General features: G+C 37.5%; 1 protein-coding gene across 1 annotated transcript in view; it reads left to right on the forward strand.

The window, feature by feature from the left end:
• Positions 1 to 7091, forward strand: part of LOC106901559 (nuclear nucleic acid-binding protein C1D) — an 11186-nt gene extending 4095 nt beyond the window's left edge. The window contains exons 2-5 of the mRNA XM_014964404.1: positions 1746 to 1892; positions 3111 to 3177; positions 3642 to 3697; positions 6545 to 7091. Coding sequence (XP_014819890.1) covers positions 1746 to 1892; positions 3111 to 3177; positions 3642 to 3697; positions 6545 to 6721 — 447 coding nt within the window. The 3' untranslated portion in view covers positions 6722 to 7091. The remainder of the gene's footprint in view (positions 1 to 1745; positions 1893 to 3110; positions 3178 to 3641; positions 3698 to 6544) is intronic.
• Positions 7092 to 16004: the final 8913 nt, after the last annotated feature.

Below are 16004 nucleotides of genomic sequence, written 5' to 3' on the forward strand. Positions count from 1 at the left end.
AGTTAACAACAAACATTGTTGCTGGACTCTTCTAATCAACCCAACAAGGGTGATTAAAATGCAGGTGGTCAGGACAGAATGAAACACAAACACTACTATCCTAAATGGCAGAAATAATTGTAGTGGTATTTTGCCTTTCTGTGGGCAGCACCTTGTAGGTCCAGCTCAGCTTTCTTGCCTCGGTCTGCTGCAGCTTACCAAAATAGTATTTACCCATGTGAGCTACATGCTGGGGTAGGTTGGGGGACCATCAACATACCATGGTTAGCGTTGTGATTCTGTACTCAATCTGAAAAACAGCTCTGACCAGGATGAAAAGTCATGCAGCTGAGTAGGATAATAATTCTAAACTATGTAAACGCCAACAGTGAAATTGGGCTTGTTAACTGGCCGGTCGTATTTCCGGAATCATACTGGTTTCGGTTAAAAACTGGAGTTGCAGACAAACTTGAATAGCTCTGCACTATTTTCTTCCCAATCTGCCTCGTGTTTGACCTCCAGGAGACAAGATAAATAAAAAGAAACCTCTCTCACCCACACCACGCTCTTGCCAGGAAAAGGGAAAGATCAAATCTTTACCTAAAATAAACTCCAGTGATGTGACAGCTGTTTGCTGTTTCCTTGCTGTTTGCGCTGGCTTTGTGGCTTGGTGTTTGTAGATGGAAGTTTCAGAGGGCAGTTTCTCCAATTTACTTTTCCACCCTCTGTACTCAGTGGCTGGGTAGTGGCATTATTACACTCATACTAAGTAGGACGGACTGTAGTGGTCCCAGGTGCTCTCACTGTTCTTGATGCAGTTAAGACAACGGGCAGAAAAGTTATGTATTTCTTCTCTTCTATCCTTATAACGTCCCGAAAGTTGTTGCTCAGTCGGAAGTTGTAGAAAATAACCTGGCTTTAAGTAACATTAACTCCCCAAGATAATATGTGATTGATGATTTGAGATGAATTAAAGATACCGATTGTAAGCCAGCTGCCAGATGGCTTGGCAGTAGCCGTGCTGTGTAACCGTGAATGTTGGGATCAAAAAAGGGAGAGCTCTGGGATTTTTCACATCCTTGCTTATCTCACAGTCGCTCTGCATAGATACGTCTACAAGATTTCCAGAGTATTCTGAAATCCCAAAATCAACTCAGCTTCGTTACTGGTAGACTTATACTGCAGATTATAATACCCCGTAGAGACTTCAGAAAACTGGATAGAGGGTTCACAAGAACAATTCCTTGGACCTAGTCCTAAATTCAGCGTTGGAAGATGTAACTGACCCTGACATAACTGATGCTGCATAACCGCTTTAAAGCTGAAGTAATGTCTGTTCCTAAGACAGGCTGCAGCCATATCCCCATTTTCTTTTTTTCCAGTGTCCTGCCTGTTGCTTGGTGTAGCTCTTTATATGCTGTGATTTATAGAGCACTTCTTTTAAACAAGCAAATAATTTCTTTCTATCACAGACCATAAAAGCTAAATGCTGGTTTGGGACTGTTATAAGAATAGGTACTACAGTCATGTCATTTGTAATGCTCCTTCATGCCATTTTGCACAGCAGTTAGGAGATATCTCTGAAATTAAAATTATAGGACCTTTAACTGTGTCACTGTTGACATCACCTGCTAGAAATCTTCAGAAGCAGGCATTTCTTATAATGTTGAATGAATGAATGCTAATGCTCTGTATTGTAAAATACAGTCTTTTGACTCTGTAGGGACTTAATGAAAAGGATTATTAGTTTTGTTTCCTCTTTTCAGATGGAAATGTCAGAAGATGATATTAATACAGAAGAATACCCCACAGAAATCCATGATTATCTTGCAGCATTTGAAAAATCTCTTGGTTCTGTAGATGAGATGCTGAAGACAATGATGTCAGTTTCCAGGAGTGAGCTTCTCCAAAAGGTAAATAATCTTCCTTTTGACAACCTTTTTGCTATTAATGCAAGAATACCTGGGAACCTGAACTGAAATAAAAGGGACTATGAGGCTGGCCACTGCACAGAGAACTAACAAATATGACGCTTCCTACCCTTGATACCTAATATTTGAAATTCTTCTATTTCTAAGATACCCAGACAGTCTTACAAACAAAGCAACGAAATATATGCTCTTCCAAGCTGAAAAGTTATGATTCTACCAGTGAGTCATTCAGGTAGAGGACACTCTAGCTTATTCCTGACCTTCCTGAAAGTGCATGCTGAGTGGTCTTTCATAACAGAGAGGTCATTCACGTTTTTGTCTGAAACCTTTTCACAACGAACTATACCCAGAACAAACTATACCCACGACTTGCTATACCCAGAGGATGTAAAGGTGAAGTGAAAGCAGTGAGAACTGATCTGATTCTAGAAGTCTAGGCTTGCAGAACCCGATGCTTGAAAACCTGAGCTGTCTCCTCCAGCTGTGTTACAAGCACAAGTCTGTAAAATGTGGGGTTTTTTCAGGGCATTAAGACAGAGCAAGGTACTGCCTGAAGACTTCACACAAGCCTCTTTATCTTTTAACATTTAAAGCCTAACACGTACTTCCTTTCTTTAGGGCAAGAAAAAGCCAGCACATGAGGGAACTTTCTTTATCCTCTGAGGATTTCTAACACAAATAAATTATGAAGAAAACAGTCTTGACAACCCTGATCTTTTGACAGTATCCATGTTAGAACTAGTGAGCTGTACAATGATGTTATCAGAGTTTCTGGAAATCCTATAGGACTAAAATAATAAATTGACTTTGACAGTCGAGGAAAAAAAACCCCTCATTACCTTTATTCTTCCTTTGCTTTACAGCCCTAAGTATTCCAGCATGCGTTGTGCACACAGTCTGCCATGTGTAGTGTTAATATTCATTGATTGTCTGTGGCACACTGTAGTCACCTTAGAGCTTCTGCGATCTTAAGACCTTTTTTTTTTGCCATGAATACTTGCAGAGGAGAGAATGGTTCTGTGACAGCAGGGAAACAGGCATAGCCATGGTCTCAGTGAACTTGCAGTGCAAAAATGTGCTCACTCAGTGTGTATTTTTTTACGAATACATTCACAATTATAAAATGTGCCTATCACTAAAATCTTAAGTGCTTAAAACTGTACAAATGTAGTGTGTTTTGTTTTTTTTTTTTCATTCTAGTTGGAGCCTCTTGAGCAAGCAAAGATGGATTTGGTTTCAGTGTACACATTAAATTCCATGTTCTGGGGTAAGTATGTGGTAGGAGGAAAACGTAGTATTTATGATTGCCATTTGAACACCTTGTAGACAGCTGCAACCATTAAATAATCGTATTTCATAGCCAAATAATTAGAAACTTGTAATTACCCTGAGGACCCAGATTATTGCCATCTGTAAGATAAATGATGTTGAAACTCCAAAGCAAAAATTGATATTTACAAAGCTGACTTTGTACATGTGTGAGAGTGTTTCTTTCTGGTTTTTTCTGTCCTTTTCTGTTCAGCCTTTTCTGTCTTTTTAACTGAAAGCTAGATTTTTTTTTTCTAACTGCAATATTTGATGATAATAGTTTGTCAGATACTTAACAATACAGTTAACTTCAATTCTTATTAATAAGTTTATGTGGAAACTAGATTTTTTTGTATCTGACTGACTGGGTCCTCAGTCATCACAGCCTTCATTTTAAAAAAAAACAACGTTTTTTTCTTCTAGTATACTTGGCTACTCAGGGAATCAATCCAAAGGAACACCCAGTGAAACAAGAACTGGTAAGATTCTTACACTGTGTGCACTGCCATATTTTACTTGTCCAGGACAGCTAACTCACACAGAAGTAAAAAAAATGTTTATATCTATGTTTAAAATTGCTGTGTTGCCATAATAGTGTGCATATGCTATGTGGTGTTATATAATTGTTCATATGCCCTGCTGGGCTGTCTAAATTAAGAAAGACGTATTTTTAGTTCCAAACATTACTGTTTAAAGCAAAGTTGTAGAGCCTGCTGAAATTAGAAAAGAAGATGAATGGTATCATCTTTTCTTTTCTCCACCTTTGAGAATTGGATTCTGAATAGAGCAGCTTTTCACTTGTATCTGTTAAATGGAAAAACGTTACATGTCTGATAATAATTTATAACTTCCAGTATGGCATTTTTTTCTTACAAATACTTGGAATCATGTTAATCTCTGAGGCTACCTTTTCTTACTTTTGTAGAACTCTAAAAGTATAGTGTGGTTGATTTACTAGCGAAGACGGGAAAGAATCCCCCCTCCCCTTTCCAAGTCCTCCATTAATTCATTTTCTCAGCAGTAAAGAATCCAGTTCAGCAACAAAGCTAAAAGCTTTTTTGGCACCAGTTGTATGTGTATTGTCCAGTAATTCTGCATTAGTGACATATTTACAACCTATAATAAATCTTTTAGGTTTGTCTTTATATTCCGTTTAGATGCATGACTACGGTGTAGAAGGCCAGCTATCTTGAAAATTCTGCTGACTTAAAAAAATCAAATCATTTAGCCTGAAGAAAAAATAGAAATCAAAACTTATAGCTACTCATTTTAATTCCAGTATAAATGAAAATATTAAATCTGGGCAATCGTAAAATACTTAGCTTAAATGTAATCCTTACATAACCAGCAGAATGGAAGATAGGACTGAAAAATGTGGAGAGCTAGCCTGAATAACAAGGATACTTCTATTTTTAATTTTGTGAGGTTTTCAGTAGTCTAGACTGTATCATATTAAAAATTGGATCAGTTAATATTTCATGAGCTTTCAGTCAGTTTCTTGTTCCTCCTATATTATATAGTGTCTGAATATTGTGTTAATTTAGCGGTACTAAAAAATAAATTTTATCTCTTCTGCTGTGGATATTTTATGCTGGTATTTTACTTCACAATTGCCAGTCATTTTAACTCTGAAGAATGGGTGAATTATCATAGGTTAGATTCTTATCCAGTTCTCTTTTCCAAGTATCAAGGTGAATGAAAGCACATTCCTTCCTTCCTTCCAAGAGCATTGTGATGTTCTTATTCATGTGGAAAGGGAATAAAAGAAGACTGTTCTGTCACGATTGTTTTTAGAATTGCTCTCCTTGTGTACATACAGGGAATACACAGGGATTCAAACTGTATTAATAAAACTCACATTCAAGCTCTCAGAGTTCATTTCTTTTGTCATATTGACGTTTGTGAGCTTCTTTTCCCCCTGTTGATACATGTAGGTTTGCCATCTGTTCTCATTAGCCATCTCAGTCACCAAAGAAATACTACAGTCTATCCTGATTTCAGACCGTGTAAAGCTCTCCTCATTAAAGCTATGTTTTTGATATGGAAAGAGTGGCCAAATTTGTGACAAATCAGTCGCTTATAATTGTCAGTGAAGAACTGAAAATGAGTTCAGTAGTGCAGGTCTCCTAATTTCTGTTTCAGATTCAAAAGCTGCCAGTGGCTATGGGAGAAATGTTTGGGTTACACGATAGGAACATTTATTTGGTTAGCAGTATCCATAAACGTTCCGTTACCCAAATGATTAGTGTGGGTTATCAGGTAGAGCACTATATATATGTGTATGTATATATATATTACTGTTATTTGTATTACAATAACACCTAAAGGCCCTAGAGTTGAAGGCTGTATTAGGCTAAATACACGAGATCTATCAACCAAACTTTCATGTATTTTACAGAATTAAGTGTCCTCTCTAGTCAGTGGAGAGAAGCAGGCACTTAACAGAGGATTATTTTCATCTTGGGAGGGGGGGGATTAGTTACCCTCTCAAAGTAATTTTCTTTATTGATTGCAGAAGTAGATGAGGATGAGTTATGTAGGCACATAACTGAGATGGTTAAACTGGAAGTGTATACTGAGGTGTGGCTGAATCCAAGCCATCCAAGCGCTAGTCACCAAATGACTCTGGAAGGCTAAGATGGCAAGAAAGTATCCCCTTGCTTTATGGAATGGTAGTGGAAACAGGCTTATTTATTGATGGTCATAAAAGGAACTTCTGGTACAGCTAGAAATTCATCAGGGTGCCTTAGATAGGTTCACTGATAAGAACCCTTGACCATTTCAAGATCTTAACCGTAAGAGTTCTGTGTAGCTGCATGTGTAATGCTTGTAAAATCTTTGATTTTGTCTAAGATGCTTTTTGGCTTTGCTTGGACATGTTGAATTTTTTTTCTTTTGGTTTGTTTTTTTATTTTTTAGACAGTAGTCAGCATAGTTCATCTATGTCAAATATCTAAATACTATTTTACCATCTTTATGTAGACCAAACTCCAAATTGAGTTCAGTATTTTGTTATCTAACTTTGTTTGGAAGAACAATTCTTGTCTCACTGTAAATCAGATGCAGTCTTCATCTCTGTAGGATTGTATGTTCCTGAGACAGTGGATGTCATGCAAATATTAGTATGGTAAGTACCTATGAAGGAAAACCTACTAAAGGGGAAGCCTCAAGTTTGCAAAGAGCCTGGTATATATATTCAAATGATGCTATTTTTCTAGATATTATAGTTATAGAAATGTACAGTGTGAAGAGCTACTCACTGGTTTTATTTTAGCAGCAATTTTGGGAGAATGGTGTGAAATACTATTTTTTTTTTCTCCCCCTAGGAGAGAATAAGAACATACATGAACAAGGTCAAAGAAATAGCAGACAAGAAAAAGGCATCCAAACTGGACAAAGGAGCTGCTTCTAGATTTGTAAGAAATGCACTCTGGGAACCAAACGCTGAAAATGAACATACCTCCAAAACTCCTGCTAAAGGAAAAAAGAGAAAGATGGACTAAATCTTTGTTTCCCCTAATACAAACTAGAGATACCTAGAACTGAATTCCTAAAACTAGGAACTTATTTTGCGTACTTTATGCATCTTGCAGAGGTGCTGTATAGCAGCATCTTGATTAAGTTATACTTAGGAATTTTACAGGATTGTATTTTGTCCAGAATATTTTAATATTTTAAAGTGCCACTTGATGCGAGAGAAGAAACATTTCATTATTCAAATAATAACAGCCTGACATATGCTTCCTGGTAATAGATACTAGTGATGTTCTGTTCATAATGTCTAAGAATTCTTTTTTTTTTTTTTTTACTGCTGAATGGTTGACACTTTTTTATATGTACTGAATCTTCTGAAAATTAAAAAATCTCAAACAATGCTATCTAGTCAGTGGTCTTTATGCAAGAGCCATGTGTATTTTCTCATTACATCATTCCGGTTCATAATGTCTAAGAATTTTTTTTTTTTTTTTTTTACTGCTGAATGGTTGACACTTTTTTATATGTACTGAATCTTCTGAAAATTAAAAAATCTCAAACAATGCTATCTAGTCAGTGGTCTTTATGCAAGAGCCATGTGTATTTTCTCATTACATCATTCCGTGAAATGCTGTATTTGTAGAGTTTTGTAAGGTTTATTTACTGTGTTAAACTGTTTCCTTTTCAGCTTCTGAACTTGAACATGTGCCATATTCCCTTACTTCTGTTGCCTCTGAGAAAACTGAGCTTCAAGGGCCACAAGCAAACAGCCTGGATTCCACTCTAAGCCACTGTGTCTAGTCAATGGAAAAAGCAGATATCCCCGAAGGGCAATTTGTAGGGCCCCAGAAAAGGAGCAGGCTGGGGACAGCTATTAGGAAACAGCACATGCAGGAACTTGATTGGAATTCTGGCTGCAGTGTTCATCCCTCACTGCTGACACTGCGCGAGAGAGGAATTTTCTCTGAGGTGGTAGGAGTGTGGTCATCTGTTGCAATTTCTCAAGTCTTCATCAAGGAAAGCATTCTCTAGTGCAATAAAAACTACTGCTCTGTTTACAAATATTCTGTTTGTTTCCCGCAAAATGTGAAACTTAGTCATGTAGGAGAGGAGGTGGGTTAGTTTCTTCAGAAGAGCCTCACTAGTTCATTTTTCAATACACTGAATAGTAAAACTCAATTAACAGCCCAAAAGCTGTTTATCGGTAATCTAACTTCTTACGAAGGAAAAATAAACAATTTGGTTCACCAAAATGCAGTTTGGGTAGCAGTCTACAAAACTGCTTAGGAAATAGACTAAATGATAAGAACAGATGAATGCAGTATAGCTATAGTACTGCCAGCTGAATGATGTACAGTGGACGGTTACTGTCCTTATGGAATTGTACCGCATCATGCAATGAAGAATATGGACTAAATTGAATTAGGTGCTAAAAAAAAGAGACTCTTGTCATTGACTATCTAAATATATATATTTGAAAGTTCAATACATTGACAAGTTTATTAAATAATTGTTGCATAACTCTGGAAACATTTTCAGTGACTGGTATGAATTTACACATTTTTGTTTCAGATAAACTCTTTGAATAAATCGTGATTCCTTCAGTCCAGCTAACAAAAAAACTTGCTTGTATATATGTTCACATAGGTACCTAACTTCGCTGCCTCAAATCTACAGGACTGCTCAGGTGAGTATGCATATCAAAGGTCCATAAACTTATGCCAGCTGAAAGCTAAAATGAGAATGGTTTATTACAGGTTAACGTCATGGTTATACCAAACAAAAGAGCTGTTGGACTCTGGACCGTCTTTTTTTGTCTAATTAAGGTTAAAAAGGAAAAAGATCCAACATGTGTTCTTGACCAGAGACAGCAATACTTCTGTATAGGAGTTCTCTTGGTGTGCTCAGTAGATTTGGACAGAGTTGATTTGGAAGTCTCTGTGTCCTGTGTTGTAGCCTTTTCAACCAAATACTGCACAGTAACTGTCGGCTGCTATAAACAGACTTGTGAACTTTGTGTGGATGTAGAGCTCTGCATGTGCAAAGCATGAGGTTAACGTTACTCTCAAAACCATCGATTTAAAAAAAAAAAAAAAAAAAGGCCAGGTGTCCTATGAACTAATTGGGAAGACAATAGGATAGAAGTGGTCTGAAGTGGCACAAGCCAGAAGCAGTTTAATGTAGAGATTTTCTGGGAGATAATGTCTTATACTTCGAGAGGCATTGTCTTGAGGAAATGAGTAGCTCAGCTTGTATTTACGCACAGTGCCATTAATTAGAAGGGAACTGAAGGACATTTCCATTACATGATTTTCCTCTAAAGTTTCAATTATAGCTTTTGTTTTTAAAGGATAATGTCTGAAAAGGACATTCATTGTCTAGTAAAGTACACAGGTTTCATTGGTAAATGTTTAAACAAGAATAATGCAAGGCTAGTAGCTAAGCCTCAGTGAGGCAGAAATCCATCTGGTATAATTAATTATATACAGGTATTTGGCATTTGTGATAGGGCAGTTTAAACAGATGTAACAAATGCAACTTCGTAAACTTTTTTTTTAAGGCTTATATCATTCAGTATGTCTGTTTATAGCCTGGTTTTACAGCTTTACTTTTCTAACACAAAGAAAGCCACCCAGATAAATGCCCCACAAACTAAGAAGCGTTAACCATGTGCTTGTTTTACACTAACAGCTCTATTAGGAAGAGGTTTGAAATACAAGATCATGAATGCTATATGTTTTTATATCACTGAAGAGTTCTTGGAACATCTAGACTTCAGGATAGGTATTGACTATACTGAGGTTTCAAATATGAAATGTCTTGACTGAATGTTGTTCGTGGAAGTTCCTCCCTGAAAAAGCTACATGAATATCAGAATAAAAAATAACCTTCCTGCCTCAAAACAGGAGGCTGGCAACAAGAACATTTATTGCAGTGGATGTGTCCATAAATCTGTATAAGCCATAGTTTGTAGAATGGTTCTACAAGGTCTGAAAGGGGAGGAAAACATCTGGGAGACGTCTAGTTTCGTTGCTGTATGTGCTCAATATGGTGCAGAAATACCAATTCTGCATTAGTTAATGCCACCATAATGCAAAGAGTTGCTATTACAACAGCAAAAGCTATTAATACCCGTGAATTAAAGTATTAATGAACTTAAGATATTTAAAGAGAACATTAAGGTGTGTGTGACACCTCCCTGCTTTGTCTCGTTTTTGCTAGAAACACATTATGGGTTAATTAATAGTAGACATACCAGCTAAGAGAAAAAAATTGCTGTTTCTGAGAAAGTTTTTAAGTAATGCAATGACAAAATTGTGTAGACCTCTTATGATAGAAATATATATGTGGTTGTACTGACTAAAGGCTTTATGATAGAAATATATATGTGGTTGTACTGACTAAAGGCTTTATGATAGAAATATATATGTGGTTGTACTGACTAGAGGCTAATTGATGTCAAAATTAGAGTGTTTTGTGTTTAGGTTTTTAAGTTAAAAGTGAAATAGTATTTACCGTACTAAAGATTCTGTTTTGATACATGGATTTAATGTGTTACCTGTTCTTGGAACTTTTCTTGCTTTCTAGTCTGCACCAAGAAAGTGATGAGATTGGTAAGAGCATGTGAAGTTAGCAGCAACGGCTAGAATTTGATATGAGGTTGCATGGGGAATATTCCAAGCTTACAAAAAAAACCACTTCAGAAGAGAAATGAAAACACAGCTCAAGATTTTAAATCTCACTAGCGTTAAGTGTAAAATAGCTACATTAAAACAGCAAACAGCACTTGGGGGGCATCCCCAGGAGTTTACTGTGGCTGCAAACAAAGGAGGAATCTTACTAAAACTTAATTTCCCACTTTTCTAATTCCCACATCACTGGTGCTCACTTCTGCTCCTTCAGTATTTTTATTATTGGAAAGCTGCATCCTCAAGTGTGGATGTTTTATTAAGTCATCCTATTTTTTCCTGGCCTTGAAAATCAATACTAGCATGAAGCCTTGTCAAGAAAGTATTAATGTTGCAGTTTCATTGGAATGTAAAGGGAAATCCTGGTTTCCATAGTAAATTACATACTTTGCCCAGAGATTGATGAAGACCTGATTCTGCAGCCCTGGAAGAAGAGACTTTGGTTACCTGGATTAAGGCTTCTATCAGCTTTTGGCTACAGGAAGGCTTTCAGGAGTTGTGAACAGCAAACTCCAGTCTGTAACTGGAAACACAGATGCAGATATATTGGTTTAAGTGTCATTCTGTGGTACAGGCGTGAGCTCACTGCACTTTCAACTCAATTCATGCAGATTCTCTTCTACTGAAAGCAAAGGGGGAAAAACCCCTAATACCTAGAAAAAACTTTTGTCTATTTAACGTCACTACAAGCTGGGATACATGCCAAGTTATCCATAAAAAAAAAAGAAACAACTTCTTCCATCAGACATGGCTGGATAGTAATGTATAGCTGCTTTAGAGAGTTGAAGTGTAAGGAAACAACAGCAAACTATTTTTGATGCAAATCAGAAGTTGAAAAAAATTTAACTCGAGCTAAACAGTGACATGCAAGTCAGAATGTAATTGGAGAAATGATTACAAGGCTTTGTGGAGATGCTCTGCTTCTCAAGAAGAGTAAGTCTGACAAACATTAGCCAAAGAGACTTTCCAACTTGGAGAGTCAAAATAATTGAAAGTGGTTGCATCCCAAAAAAGGGCAGTTACTCCTCTGTCATAAACTGAGATGTAAAGATGCCAAGACAGGGCATTAGTTAAGAAAACTATATATGTTTCTTAGAAGTTTACTTGCCAGTGATTTAAAAAAAAGTGTTAGGGTACAGAAATTTAGGACAAATAATACAGAATGTAAATAATGCAATTTGTTATTTTAGAATCATGTATTAGGAAATCACATATTAGAATCATAGAATCATAGAATTTCCCAGGCCGGAAGGGACCTCCAAGGGTCATCTAGTCCGACCTCCCCGCAGTCAGCAGGGACACCCCCAACTAGACCAGGTTGCCCAGGGCCTCGTCGAGCCTCTCCTTGAATATCTCCAGGGATGGGGCCTCAACCACCTCCCTGGGCAACCTGTTCCAGTGCTCCACTACCCTCACAGTAAAGAACCCCCTTCTAATCTCCAATCTAAATCTGTTCCCCTCCAGCTTGAAGCCATTTCCCCTCGTCCTGTCACTACAGGCCTTTCTAAACAGGCTCTCCCCAGCCTTCCTGTAGGCTCCCTTCAGGTACTGGAAGGCTGCTATTAGGTCACCCCGGAGCCTCCTCTTCTCCAGGCTGAACAACCCCAGTTCCTTCAGCCTGTCCTTGTAGCAGAGGTGCTCCATCCCCTTGATCATCCTTGTGGCCCTCCTCTGGACCCTCTCCATCAGGTCCATGTCCTTCTTGTATTGAGGGCTCCAGACCTGCACACAATACTCCAGGTGAGGTCTCACCAGAGCAGAGTAAAGTGGCAGAATCACCTCTCTGGACCTGCTGGCAACGCTTCTTTTGATGCAGCCCAGGATGCGATTGGCCTTCTGGGCTGCAGCTGCACACTGCCTGCTCATGTCCAGCTTCTCGTCCACCAGAACCCCCAAGTCCCATATTAGGAAAAAATGTATTAATGTTCTGCAGTGTGACAGTGTAGTTTTTCTTTTTGCTAATTTGCTTTGAGTTATATTCCTTGCAGAGATTTCCAGAAAGTCCATATGAATGCTTTTTTTTTACAGATCACTCATAGTATGCATAGCATTAGTTTGGGGGTTTTTTTCTTCAATTTCAGCTTTCCAATACGATGCCCTTCTAATATTTTACTGAGCGAACTAATAGTTTGCCTTTTGATGTCTTTTAACCTTCCCTGTAGAAGATTACAGATCTATGGAATACTTAGTGCTGGTGATCTAAGAAGCAGACCTTGAACTGCTCAGTTTTCATCAGCTGTACCAAAGGGAAAAGAGCAAAAGCTTGTTTTTACTACTAAGCTGAGTGAATATGGCGTGGAAATCTTGTAATGGCAAGGTATCAATTTTGTAAAGTGATATATTTCAGAGGGGATACTAAATTTGACTGTGAATAAAAAGCTTTATAAATGGAACATTTAAGAGGCTATCTTTTACTTTTCAGTGTAGGGTTGCCTTGACATGCATCATTTCAATTTGGCAGCCCCAGCAAATGGATGGAAGCAATTCAGTATGATAATTCAGTATTGTCAAGAGGCTTCTTCTCAGTCTAGTGTGGACACATTCCATGGACAATTTTAAAGCCTATATTAGGTGATAGAAAATGGGTTTAATTCACCACTATGTTGTTGCAGCTTTACATCAACACAATCCTGATATCAAAGATACCTAGACAGGATACCCACAGAGTACACGAACACCAAAATAATTTTCAAGCTAAAGATCATCACAAATCCATGGTGATATATTTTGCATAGCAATGATCCAGAACAGGCAGAAAGGAAACGAAACTCAGCTGTGCTTACAAGTAAACTCTTTTAAAGTAGTAATTCCAGGGTCAGATTCTTAGCTGCTGTTTACCAGCAGAGTCTGTTAAAGTAAATGAGCAGCTGCTGAGTTATGCAAGTGAAGAAGTTGTCTGAAAAAGCAGTAGTCTTTGATATTCTCTCATTCGATGTGAATGTTTATTTGCATGAATATGTTGTAGCCTTTGTTTATTAGAATGTTTATTTTTTCTTTGTCACTTGAGTGTTTTTTTGGCCTCATGGGAACAAATTAGTCATTGTTTAAAGCCACAAAGTTATTGTCCCCATTATTAAAAGGTGAGGAGGAGAAATGCCTAGTAACAAACACTGTCAGGTTGGGTAGTGTAAACAATCTTTTTGATTTGTTGCCCTGGGCAGACAAACCTACTCCCCAACTCTCATACAAGACAAAACATGTTTGCTCCTGCAAAGCTTCCACAGAGAGAGCGTTTCCTCAAGGCAGTTAATCTCATGAGGTGCCGTCCATGTACATACACATTATACATCCACCTGCATGTTATTTATCCTCTGGATTACAGTTAAGTTCTTCTCTCGGTGTGTAACAGAATGCAAAATGCTTATTAGCGAAATGCTGCTGTTGGAGACTGCGTACAACATCACAAGCTTAATTCTTTATTGCTTTAAGTCAGTTCAACTCTTGATTTTGCTAGTAGCAAAAATCCAGCACAAAAGAACTGAGACTTTGGCTTTATCTAGGTATTAATGTCTTTATGTAACAAAAACAGCACTGAAATTCTAGCTAATTCTTAAGTCACTGATTTCCAGTGAAATTTACTTGTCTGTTAGTTAAAGTCTACTTCCTTGATGCTTTGACAGTGTTTATGAAGCTTTGTTTACCTTTTATTATATACAGTGCTTATCAGTGATACTTCCACACAGTGCCTCAGCTTATTATGGTAATGTTCTGTTCCCAGATGTTTATAATTTTACCAGCTTTTAATGACTTATATTGGACTTTTTCATGTTTGGTCTCTGCCATGACCGAACTTTTTTTTTTCCTGGAAAGGTTGAGCAGTTATTCTTAAAGTTTTTCAAAAACATGGTTTGTAAAGTATAGGCTACATTGGCAATGTTAGCTAAAATTTCTGACCGTGTTGTAACTCTCCTTCATTGAGGTAAAAATTTGAAATGCACTGGAAATTAAAAAGAAAAGTCATCCCAGTGAAAAATCTATCCAGATTAGGGCTCTAGAGAAACCTCAGAGAACTGCATGGGAGATACTGGCCCTTAATTTGCTTGTGTTCCAGTTTTCCCATGCATGGTCATCAGCATTACTGAGCTCTCAGCACAGTTTTGAAACCACAAATAGCTTAGGGAAGAACACGGGCTCTGCAATTAAAGTCCAATTTATCTCAGATGATGACAGGGCTCTGTAACATACTATATTTGCAGAGCTGCAGATCTAGCACAACTTTGTAACTTTTAACAGCATTGTTTTAATGTAGCTTTATATAGATTTCAGATTTTAAAAAAGTTAATGTAGACAAAGGATGCTCTCATATGTATCTGATTAATTTACGTTATGATCACACTGGAATTCAACTTCATACCACTTTAACTAAAATGGAATTAATTCACATGCGTCGCCTTCCTCAGAGGTAATAACCCCAGTGTGAGTGTACCTTTTTTCACTGCTTAAGTGTGCTGAATGTATTAGAAATCTGAAACTTAAATTTTTGTCTCTACTCAAACCATAATTAAAAGAAGGGTTACAATTGTTATATGGGAGTTTTTTGGTTGGTTGGGGCTTTTTTTGGAGAAGGGGTAGCATTTATTTTTTAAGCTGTGAATCTGCTCCAGGTTTGAGCTGGTAAAATGAAGTCTGGTCAATTTAATGTATTCTTTTTAATAGGTGTTCTTGGGATGCATAGAATGAAGTATCCTACTTTCTGGAAGACACTCAGATCATTAAAGACTAAGAATTTGACCTCATCCCTTATATAGAGAATTACACAGAGTTTTGGTAGATAAATGAGTCATTTCTGGGCACAGGTTAATATTTCTAGATGTACCTGTGCCTTGTAGTGCCTTTTTTTAAACTTCCGGAAACCAAGGCAAACTGCCCAGACTGAGACTTGGCCCACTTAAAAAAATTTAACAAGAACAAAGTAAGCTTGGACAATGTTTTTCTTTTGTCCTCTGCCACATAGGAGAGGCTGTACTGTCAGAAAAAATAAAGGCCAGATTTTACCCTTGTATTTACTTGTAGGTTTTCAGAAGACAAAGAAACCTACAGTGAATTCTGACTTGCAGAGAGTTTCCTGACCTCTTGGCCCTTTCATTCCCATAGCAAAAAGCCAAGATATAACTGAGCCAAGCCTGCAGTTAATGCACAGTGGTAAGCTCATCTGTGTTCAAAAAGAATTTGAGGTTCCATGTCATTTAAGACAAAGCCTGTATTGGGTAGCCTGCTGGCCTCAGGAACCTCAGTGGCCATTACTTCAGCTGGCAAAGATTAGTAACCATTTACTCTATTCAAGCATCTGAACCAAAGTCTTATCAAGCAGTGGGAAAAAAAAACCCACCCAAAAGCTGATTCTCAGCTGGTGTTAACTGAAGTGATTTTGCTGGCACTGTGTTTTAACACATCTGTGGCCCCCATGTTGTTAAGATATCTGAATATTTCTCTGTGACATAACTGAAGAACACATCTTAACGCTTTGGTTTTGAAAAGCATTTGGAAAATGAAACAGACAACCATAAACTTAGAAGTTTGCCATTTTTCCCTATTTAGTATATCTGATACTTCCTTATTTTAGTAGGTTAGATTACTTGTATAAATTTAAGAAAGGCAAGCATTTTTCACTTTGATTATACCA

Source organism: Calidris pugnax, unplaced genomic scaffold (assembly GCF_001431845.1).
Source record: "Calidris pugnax isolate Ruff unplaced genomic scaffold, ASM143184v1 scaffold219, whole genome shotgun sequence".
Taxonomy (NCBI): domain Eukaryota; kingdom Metazoa; phylum Chordata; class Aves; order Charadriiformes; family Scolopacidae; genus Calidris; species Calidris pugnax.